General features: G+C 35.3%; 3 protein-coding genes across 3 annotated transcripts; 2 read left to right on the top strand and 1 right to left on the bottom strand.

Annotated features, from left to right (window-relative positions):
* The first annotated feature begins 633 nt into the window (after window positions 1-633).
* LOC100853501 (mitogen-activated protein kinase kinase kinase 18-like) lies at window positions 634-2,226 on the top strand. The gene has a single exon (XM_010657113.3). The coding sequence runs from the start codon at window positions 940-942 to the stop codon at window positions 2,224-2,226; it is 1,287 nt and encodes a 428-aa protein (XP_010655415.2). The 5' UTR covers window positions 634-939.
* Window positions 2,227-3,076: 850 nt separating this feature from the next.
* On the top strand, window positions 3,077-4,817 carry LOC100260675 (S-type anion channel SLAH4). Its single transcript, XM_019222601.2, has 2 exons — window positions 3,077-4,173; window positions 4,396-4,817. The coding sequence occupies exons 1-2, from the start codon at window positions 3,307-3,309 to the stop codon at window positions 4,696-4,698; spliced, it is 1,170 nt and encodes a 389-aa protein (XP_019078146.2). The 5' UTR covers window positions 3,077-3,306; the 3' UTR covers window positions 4,699-4,817.
* An 81-nt stretch (window positions 4,818-4,898) lies between these two features.
* Window positions 4,899-7,780, bottom strand: LOC100265893 (uncharacterized). Its single transcript, XM_002262771.5, has 2 exons — window positions 7,308-7,780; window positions 4,899-5,570 (listed from the first exon to the last, which is right to left on the bottom strand). The coding sequence occupies exons 1-2, from the start codon at window positions 7,588-7,590 to the stop codon at window positions 5,188-5,190; spliced, it is 666 nt and encodes a 221-aa protein (XP_002262807.3). The 5' UTR covers window positions 7,591-7,780; the 3' UTR covers window positions 4,899-5,187.
* Window positions 7,781-10,462: the final 2,682 nt, after the last annotated feature.

Below are 10,462 nucleotides of genomic sequence, written 5' to 3' on the forward strand. Positions count from 1 at the left end.
TTTTGGAGTTAGTTCCAACCTTCCCTCCCCACCTATCTCATCCTTTGCTTTGATTCCCTCTTTGATTATAACTTCACCCCCAATCCAAACCTTCTCCCCCTGAAATTCATACCTATTATTAAATGGGTCTATAGATATTATAAACCCAATCACAAATCATCCATGACTTCGAGGTTTTATCATAAAATCATGTAATAAATCAATAAAGTCTAAAGTGGTCTTTCTTTCTCCTTTTAAGTTTACTTATTGTATGAGAGTTAGTGAATATAATTTCTACCAAACATACATAAGTTTTTAGTTAATACATGAAAGTATATACCATAATTTTTCTATTTTTATATAACTACATGCATTGGATGATGGATGTGAAGTAATGGGTTATTATCGGGGAAATAATGAGCCGAGTATATAAAATAGTTTTATTGTTTTGTACCCAAATAAAAAAATCACTTATTAAATGATTGTCTTATTATTTTAAAATTATTTCAAAATCACTCCCAAATCCCAAATGAGATGTATGAGGTGAAAATGGATGAAGTTGGGGGGTTACTTAATATTATCCAAAGAGGAGGAGCCTTCACAAAATCATCTGCCCATGTCCATATCACACAATTCTCATATAAAAGAAAAAAGTTGAGAGATTGCCCACAACTCACAACTGTAAACACGTGAGCACGTGCCACCAAGTGGAGGGTATTATTCAGAGGCACGCAACCGCCGGTGGGCGGCCAACGACGTTGATCCACCCTCCTTCTGCCATGTGGAGCCCTCCCAATGCATCCACCCAATTCTAACTCCAAGCCAACCACATTGATCAAACCAAACTCTTAAATAATATAAATTTCGATTCTTTCAAATTTCTATATATATATATACTTGTAAACTATCTTCTCCCAAGTTTTCAAGTTTCAACCCACAACTACCAAATCTAACCACACCATGGACTGGACTAGGGGATGTACCCTTGGTCGTGGGTCCTCCGCCACCGTCTCCATCGCCACCTCCCACCTCTCCGGTGACATCTTCGCCGTGAAATCAACTGAGCTCTCCCAGTCCAAATTGCTCAAGAGGGAACAGAGGATTCTCTCCACAGTGAGGTCTGCTCACGTGATTGAATACAGAGGGTGGAATGTCACGTGCGAGAATGGGAAGCAGATGTACAATCTGTGCATGGAGTACGCCGCCGGCGGCACGCTCAAGCAGCGCGGCAGCCTGGGAGAGGCCGCCATCAGAGCCAACACGCGCGCCATTCTGCAGGGCCTTCAGTACCTACATTCCAATTGCATTGTCCACTGCGACATCAAAAGCGAGAATATTCTGATCACCGGCGACGGGTTGAAGATCGGCGACCTGGGTTGCGCTAGACTCGCCGACGATTTCTCGGATTCGGTTTGTGGGACGCCGGCGTTCATGGCGCCCGAGGTGGCGCGCGGGGAGGAGCAGGGGTTCGCCGCTGATGTGTGGGCTCTTGGGTGCACGATCATTGAGATGGCCACCGGGCGGGCGCCGTGGACGGATGTTTCCGACCCGGTTTCGGCTGTTTACCGAATTGGGTTTTCCGGGGACGTGCCGGAGATTCCAGGGTGGGTGTCGGAGGACGCTAAGGATTTTTTGGGGAAGTGTTTGGTGAGGGACCCAGTGCAGAGGTGGTCAGTTGGCGAGCTTCTTGGGCACCCTTTTGTCAACGAAGCTTGTGTTTTTTCCAAAGAAGTTTATGGGTCAAGTTCAAGCAGTCCGACAAGTGTGTTGGATCAAAGGTTCTGGAGCTCCTCCATTGAAGAACTGTACCCATTTCACAAGAAATCTTGGAATTCTCCAAGGGAGAGGATCCACTTCTTGGCAAATTCAAATTCAAATTCAGGATTGCCCAATTGGGGATGGGATGAAAATTGGGTGACAGTGAGGAGTGGCAGCATGGAAGAACCAGAGGTGGTTTCTGAGGCTCCCACAGCCACCATGGCTTGGGCCGGTGAGGACCCTGGCATGGTAGGTTTCAGGGAACCCACACCCACTGCTGCAATGGACAGTTGTAATAGTTGTAATTTGTCACGTTTAAAATGTAAATGCATGAATTATGTTTTATGTGGAAATCTTAATTTTGATTTTGTGGCAAATTTTAATGATAGTTCCAGTCGTCTAGTCCACCTCTACCATAACTTAACTAAATTTGGGAGCAAAGTTGATTTAGCAATTTCAAATGGATTAAGTTGTGTTAGTGTCACATGATTGTTCGGAAACTAGATGAGTCATGAGCTTGGGTAATCTTCATAAATGATCAATAAATTGCTCAAATGAAAGCTAGAATGGACTTTCTGTCCTCATCCACCCTAACTCCTAATTCATCTTTCGTCACCATTACTCAAGCATCTACCTCAAACACGAGAAAAAAATGTGTTTTTATTCACATATAAAAAAAAATAGAAAATAAAAACCTTTAAAATGAAGGGAATGTGTACTTATATATTATGCAAATATTCCTTAAATATTTTTTATATTTAAATTTTTTTTATAATATTCTATAAATAAGTAAATGAATACACCTTAAATTTGCAATCTTTTCTTAAACAAGTTTTCAAAAAGTTGTTTGGGTGAAATATTTGTATATCTACTTTTTATTTTAAAAACACAACATTTTTAAGAATGTTTTCCATGTTGAAGGATTTGTTAGAATAAATTTTTTTGATATTTTTTAAAATAAAAGTCTGTTTAAAACTTAAAACATTTTCAACTTAATTTTTTTTATGTTTTTAAATATTTCTTTAAAATAAATTTTATTTTATTTTTAATCATTCTCCATATTTATATAATTATTTTCTTAAAACAATTTAAAATAAACAAATAAAAACAATTAATATTTGTTAGTAGGAAACATCTTATTTTCGGAATAAGTTTTCAAAAAATTGTTTTCTTATCCTGGTGGGAATATTTTTAGAATAATAGTTGGACAGGCTCTGAACCCATCAATACTATTTTCTCCATCTCAATATTGAAACCATTGCTTTATCAGCTCTTCTTTTTTCATTTTTCTCTGCAAATCCCCCCCCCCCCCCCCCCCCCTTTTCCTCCCTTTTCCTCAATCATGTTCTATGGTCCATAACATGTATCTTACAGCCTTCAAAAGCTTCCATTATTCTTGGTTCTCATTTATCCATAATGAATCCTATCAGTATTGTATTTTCTTCTTGTTATCCCATCATTAATTCAGAGAATTGTTTTGTGAAGCTTGCACCAATTTTTCTTATATAAACAACCCAGTAATAGCAAAGCTAATTGAACTTCAAAGTCATCATTAATCCATTCTCAGTAATGGAAAACAGAGGAGCTCAACCCCCAATTGAGCTCATGGTGGAGGCTACTTCGAATAGCACAAGCCAAGAATATCATAGCCACGAAAGCATCGTCTCCAAGCCACCATTGGAATCCTTCTTAACCAGGCTCCATGCTGGTTACTTCAGAATAAGCCTCTCTCTGGGTAGCCAAGCTTTGCTATGGAAGACTCTGAGTGAGGCCAAGAGCGACTTGCAACCTCTTCGGCATGTGTCCCAGATGCTCCCTCTGCTGGCTTTCCTCCTACTTTGGTATCTCTCGTTTTTCACTCTGATATCACTCTCTTTTCTCTACATCCTCAGATGCTTCTTTCACTTTCAGATGGTGAAGGCAGAGTTCTTACATCATGTAGGAGTGAACTACCTGTTTGCTCCTTGGATTTCTTGGCTTCTCCTGCTTCAGTCAGCTCCTTTGGTTGTCCCCAATACTCTTTCCTATCTAGTTCTCTGGTGGGTGTTTGCCATTCCAGTTCTGGCGCTCGATATAAAAATATATGGACAATGGTTCACCACAGAAAAGCGGTTTTTCTCCATGGTGGCGAACCCTACAAGCCAGATATCAGTGATTGGGAACTTGGTTGGAGCGCAGGCTGCTGCGCTGATGGGGTGGAAAGAGAGTGCAGTTTGCATGTTTACACTAGGCATGGTCCACTATCTGGTGGTTTTTGTCACTCTTTATCAGCGTCTGTCGGGTGGTGATCGGCTTCCAGTGATGCTCCGGCCTGTTTTCTTCCTGTTCTTTGCTGCGCCGAGCATGGCAAGCTTGGCTTGGAAGTCGATATCTGGGACTTTTGACACCACTTCAAAGATGCTTTTCTTCCTCTCACTCTTCCTCTTCACATCGCTGGTAATTCTACACTCCTGCAAGATGTTTCAAGGCTAAAGGAAACATCAATTCTAAGTACTTTACAGTTTAATTCTCCGAACAAATTCAGAATGCAAATGACAAAACTGAAAAACTCACATGGAAAAGCATTTCAGAAAACAGAACATTATGGAAGATAATCCTACAGCAGCATCAAAACCTAAAGGGTTTCTGTCTTTTTTTCCTTTTTTTAATGGAAAACAGGCATGCAGGCCAGCTCTTTTCAAGAAATCTATGAGGAAGTTCAATGTGGCATGGTGGGCTTACTCTTTTCCCCTCACCTTCCTTGCTCTAGCCTCTGCGGAATATGCACAGAAGGTGGAAGGTGAAATAGCTCCTGTTCTGATGCTCATGCTCATAGCCTTCTCTGTCTTGGTTTGCCTCAGCTTGATGCTCTTCACTGCACTCAACACTAAAGCCCTTCTCCTTGGAAATGATCCCATTCTGAAATTTCGCAAATCTCAAAACAAGGAGGGCTTGACCATGGTGTATAGGAATGGAGGGTAACTACTCCCAAACCCTGTTTAATTTTCAACTGCAACTCTACCCTTGTCACTCTGTAGTTTGGTTTCTTAATCTGACAATATACCTGTACTGAACATAATCTACAAGATAAAGTTTTGGCACATTTCATGTAATTTTTAAGTAATGAATTAGTAGAATATTTATAGAATGGACAATGAAAGCTTAATCAAAGGATCAAAGGATAAGATGAATATCAGAAGTAACAATTTCTTGACTATTGAGGAGAAAATCTAATTAACTCTACTTCAGCACTCAGCTACATAAATCAATTGACACAACCCCCAAATCACTCCTACTCCCCACCCCAAATTTTAATTATTATTTTTTTTTTGAACTTTTGCAAATATTCTCAACCTTTGTATGGATGTCAATTAATCAGTAATGAACAAACACATTACAGAACTTCCAACCAAGTACTGTGAAAAAGTAAAGCAGATACAAAAACTTGTTCACAAATATGTGACTGGTTTCTTATGTGTTCTTCTTGCTACCAGAATGTGACAATCTTCGGTCTAATGACTGCAACTGGTTCCGAAGATTCTGGTTTTCCTCAAGCAAACGGTCGTATTCAAGAAGGAAGCCTTCAGATTGTTTCCTCAGAGCCACAGCATTGGTTTCTGCAGCCTTTGCTTCTTTTGTTTTTGTCTCAATTTCAGATTCCAGCTGCTTAAGCTTTGCCCCTAATGCTGCCATCTCTTCCTCCATGGCTTTGATTTCTGCTGAACCACCAGTTTTTCCATCCTCAAAGCCTCGGTTTTGTTTCTTTATAGCTTCCATGCTCTTCCTTCTTAAACGGAGTTCTCTGATGTAGTGATGTAGTCTGTCTATCATTAGTGCAAGGAAGAGGGTGAATCCTGCATGTAAGTCCCCCAAAAACATCATTACAAATTCATAGGCAATGGCAATGGGGTTAGAAGCTGAAGGGTAAAAGGGCTAAAAATAAAAATGCACATTAACCATAAATTTCATACTTGTACAAGCGTAGCAGAATCAAACTGCCAATATCGAATTGGATAAGAATTTTGATAGGTTAAATTAAACACTGAATTCTTGGATAAATGTGAGCTTCTAGAAAAAGAACATATGATTTTTTAAAACAACAAAAAACAGAGCAACTAGTTGCATAAATATATACAGCAAGAAAACAGTACTATTTTCCCACCTGCATACCCCCTTAGAAATATGTCCAGCATACCCTAGGAGCTCTGAGATATTTAGTAGATATTCATTCTAAAATGGAATTACAAATGGATGGATATTAAAAAAGAAAACAAATGGCAACAACAGGAACTGTTCAGAAAAAACTGGGACAAGTATATGGTAAGTTTTCATACTCATGCATTGTTTTGTTTTTCATCCTCAACAAAGTAAAGATGAAGGGAGATGGGGTGGGGTGGGTTTGGGTTGAAGAAGGAATCATTGCAGCCAGATCATTTCATCAATGGAGCATTAATATTGTAGTTTCTAGATCTTGTTGTTTATTATTATGAAAACTCAAATCATTCAGACTCCCCTTGGTTTGGTTTGGAAAAATCAAGACCCAGAAGCTGGTTCTGTAGGAATCACACTATCAATGTGTTCCAACAATTTGATATTTTTTCCTTGTAATGAGACTCGTTTCCAGGAAATAAGCTCACAACCCACTCATGGCAATTAATTGGAACTTCAATAAGGTCACACACCAACGTCACAACCAAAGTGACAGACAACTGACTTGACATCATTTACCCTCCTTTGCTAGATTCCATTCTCTGGTTAGACCTACCACAGGTTAGATGATCTAGGAATATGGCCACCCTGCCCAAGTATACACTAGCTTGAGCACATTTGGGCAAGCATCATACAGAGTTAAATGTGGACGATGAGGGCATGATGTAACTGATATTATGACTAGACAATTCTACATGCACTAATTTCACACTTTCACATCCTCGTCAAAGGGGGAAAAAAGGTTGCAGTAAAACCTAAATTTATGATTAAGTGGCTATACAGATGTCATCACCTGATAACAACTCATCGATCAAGAGACTTCGGGAGAACAAGCAGGAAATAACATAATCCTGCCTTATTAAGGCTTCAGTGAATTAGTCAGTTGGTGTTAGTAGTAACAGTAAGACCTAAAGGTGGAAATTGCAACATCGGCAAACTAGATGAAGGTGATCTCACAGGCACAGTAATGAATCTAAAAGCTTTCACTGGGAAAGCATTGTGTTGGATGCTGTAGAACTAGGATTTCAAATAGGAATGGTTCAACAAGCTTGCTTTTACTCTGGATTGATCCTTGGTTCAGATTTAGAGAAATTCAAGTTCAATTCCAAATCCACTGTTCCAAACTTTCAATCATTTTCATTCCAACTCCATCTCTACGGTAAAAGCAACATTTTTCTAAACTAGCAAGATTGTAATTCGCGATCAAATCCAACTCTGCAAACAATTATTCTTCAAGTTCAAATCAAGCATATTCGAAATTTCGAATCAGAATCACCGACAATCCAAAAAGACTATAATTTATTCAACAAAATTTAAACTAAACCAAAAAAGAAAAAGAAAATCAAAATCAACCGAATAACTCAAAAAGAACGTAGAATTACCCATAAGCGAAGTCTCCAGAAGATGCTTGGCCATCAGAACCTGATCCGTGGGATTAACAACATCATCATCGATCCCACGCTTCCGGATCTTCATCATACTGTACACACTCGAGATCAGCACCACCAGCACCGTTGCCGCCACCGTCTTCACCATAATAGGGCCTCGACCGCGCTTCACTCGATCCAGCCCCATGATCACCAGCTTCCTCAGTGGAGTCTTGAAGAGGAGCACCATGATCATAGCCATTTCGGCGAATATCACCGTGAACAGTAGCTGAATCATCTCCGACCAGCGAGATCTCACGGCTGCGAACGAGAGAGAGACTTTCGGTTCGACGGCTCAGATGAGGGCTGTAGGTCAATACGATGAGACGAGATGTCTCGGAACAGAGAGTGAGCAGAGCTTAAGAAGAGATGGAAGGAAGAAGAGACCCACAGTCTGAGACTATAAAATTATTTATTTAATATACTTTATTTTTAGGTTTTAGAATTAAGAGAATTATTTATTATGTTTTAAGTGTGAAAAAAAAACAATGAAAAACATTAAAATAATTGATTTTAATATAAATATAATAATTTATTTTATGAACTACATCACAAATAAAATAAAAATTTATTTAAAATATTATTAACAATGAGTTTATTATTTTTCATGTTATTTTCCATCACATAAATTTATTCAATAAAAAAATCCATGATTAAAATTAGCATAACAACTTTTAGTTTTTATATATTAATATTTTAAATTTGAATAAAGATTTAAAAAATTAATAACATTGTTGTTTTTTTTTTTGTGTTTTTAATATATTTCTAATTATTAATTTAAAAAAAAATGATATTAGTATATTTATGAATTAATTTCATTAGATAAAAAAATATCATAAATAAAATGGTAAGAAAAATATATTTGTGAGTGTGAAAGTGAAGTCATTTAGTGGGATATTTAAAATACAAAAAAAAAATTACTATTTTTTAAAATTCAATAGCACATCACTTGAATAATTTTATTAACATAATACGTGAAGGTAGCCCAATTAATTTGGGGGAATACCAAGAAATATGGTACTAATTCGAATCTTACCACTGATGATATCTAAAATTTATCCGATACTGGTTGTTTGGTCACCATCGTGAGATTTAGGTCCCTATAAAAAGTTTTAAGAACTTAGTCATAAAAAGTTCCTCAAAGATTCTTCATATTAAAAAAAAAAATTATTAACACAATACAAGATTTATAAAAAAATTTAATATAAAAATCTTAATAGGAAGCCAAAAAAAGTATATTATTTTTTTATAAAAATTCTATTTCGGCTTGTAAATCAATTCTGTGGTGTTCAATAAAATTTTATATCTCACAAAAGTTCAATTTCAACTTATTTAAGAAGCCCGCTGTATACTTAATAAAATATTTAAAATATAATAATAATGTCTTTTAAAATGATGACTTTTACCTGAATTCGATAATTTTAATTAAAGCCAAAAAATAAAAATCCATTTGCCATTATAATATTTTTGAAAACTCATTTATAAAAAAATTAAGCTCCGTTTAACAAAGGTTTAAAAATAGTTTTCAAATGATTTTTAAAAACAAAATTTTTCAAAATTAATTTTGGAACAAACCCTGAATGCAAGATGATAATGAGTGTTAATAAAAGTCCAAATTCTTTCAAACTTTGAAACCCCAATTAAAAAAATTTAAAATCTAAGTCGGCAGCTCCAATATGTGACCAACATTTTTCAAAGTTTTGAGTACGAAAAGAGAAGAGTGAAGTAAGAAAGCATGGAGAAAACAGAAAAGGCAGGCAACAAAGATTAATTAAAGTTAGGCCCACTACCCATAGGCCTTTAAATTTTGAAATCTTTCAATTCCATCCACTTGTTTTTTAATTTTCCAATAAGAGAACCAATTTAATTTTGAAATCAAAAGTATCTCAAGGATACTGTTTTTTTTTTTTTTTTTAAATGGTCTTCGACCACAATTTTAAAAAATAATTCTTGAATAAAAGTTATTTTTTTAATTTTTATATTAAAATAAAATATGTAAGCATCTTAAATATATTAATATTTAAAAAAATTTAAAAACAAATAAACAGGTGAGTAATTATGACTGGTTTGCTCACAATTGAATCCACTCCCATATTTTTTTAGATGAGATTCAAGGTGGAATTCACATGCAACAAAGGTCTTAAACACTCAGACCAACCACACTATGGTGGTGTTTGTTTTTTTTATTTAATTTTATATAGAACTTTAATGCTTAATAGTGTTAAATATTAGATTATTTGTTTTTGTAGTATTTTATTTATATTAAGTATTAAAAATTAAAAAAACCAATATATTATTTTTTCTATTTAGAAAAAAGCTATATATTTTGATTTTTTTTATTTAGTAAAAAGTTTATAATAAGTCATGAAAAAATAGAAAAACAAACAATCTAAATTTTAAAACTAAATTGCTTTTAACAAAAAGCCAAAAAAATAAACATCACCTACAACAAATTTCTGAATTAATTCCAGCCCCACCTTCATCAAGAAGGATCCAACCAACAATATCAATGTCAAATTTATACAACTAACCAATAGAGTCAACAACCATGATCATAGGCCGTTGCCAAGCAATAAAAGTAGATCTCCTTTTGGGGCATGTTCATTTTACATTTGAATATTGCAGAGGGATGCTGAAAAGCAATGGGGGATTGGTGGGGCAAAGTGACAATGTGTTCACATTCACAACCCACTCCTACACTTTCTTCTCTTTCGCTCATTCTTGAATTCATTTTTGCCAAAATTTATATCACATAAGCTTATCACTGATAGAAAGATATATAGGTTGTAATTACAACCTTTATGTTAGGTTGATTAATTTAAAGAAAGGAAAGGAAATTTTAAAAAAATTATGGGAAATAATTTAATAATATTTGGATTTCATAAAGAAAAATGTATTTCTTAGATCTAGTTTGTATATGATTTCTTTTCTTTTTTTAAAAGAAAAACATAAAATAATAATAATTTTGGTATAAAAATTAGAAATTTTTATAAAAAAATGTAGAATTACCTTATGTTCTTAAAAATTACTTTACAATATTTTAAATTTTTTTTCTAATTACTCAATTTTTTAAAATGGGTTTTAAAAATCATTATATTTTTAATTTAAAT

Source organism: Vitis vinifera, chromosome 10 (assembly GCF_030704535.1).
Source record: "Vitis vinifera cultivar Pinot Noir 40024 chromosome 10, ASM3070453v1".
Taxonomy (NCBI): Eukaryota; Viridiplantae; Streptophyta; class Magnoliopsida; order Vitales; family Vitaceae; genus Vitis; species Vitis vinifera.

Bases quoted from the DNA above. Each gene is read 5' to 3' on its own strand.
- LOC100853501 (XM_010657113.3), top strand. From the start codon at position 940: ATGGACTGGACTAGGGGATGTACCCTTGGTCGTGGGTCCTCCGCCACC.
- LOC100260675 (XM_019222601.2), top strand. From the start codon at position 3,307: ATGGAAAACAGAGGAGCTCAACCCCCAATTGAGCTCATGGTGGAGGCT. The intron at 4,174-4,395 runs GTAATTCTACAC...AATGGAAAACAG, and splicing joins TCTTCCTCTTCACATCGCTG to GCATGCAGGCCAGCTCTTTT.
- LOC100265893 (XM_002262771.5), bottom strand. From the start codon at position 7,590: ATGATTCAGCTACTGTTCACGGTGATATTCGCCGAAATGGCTATGATC. The intron at 5,571-7,307 runs GTAATTCTACGT...ACTTACATGCAG, and splicing joins TCTGGAGACTTCGCTTATGG to GATTCACCCTCTTCCTTGCA.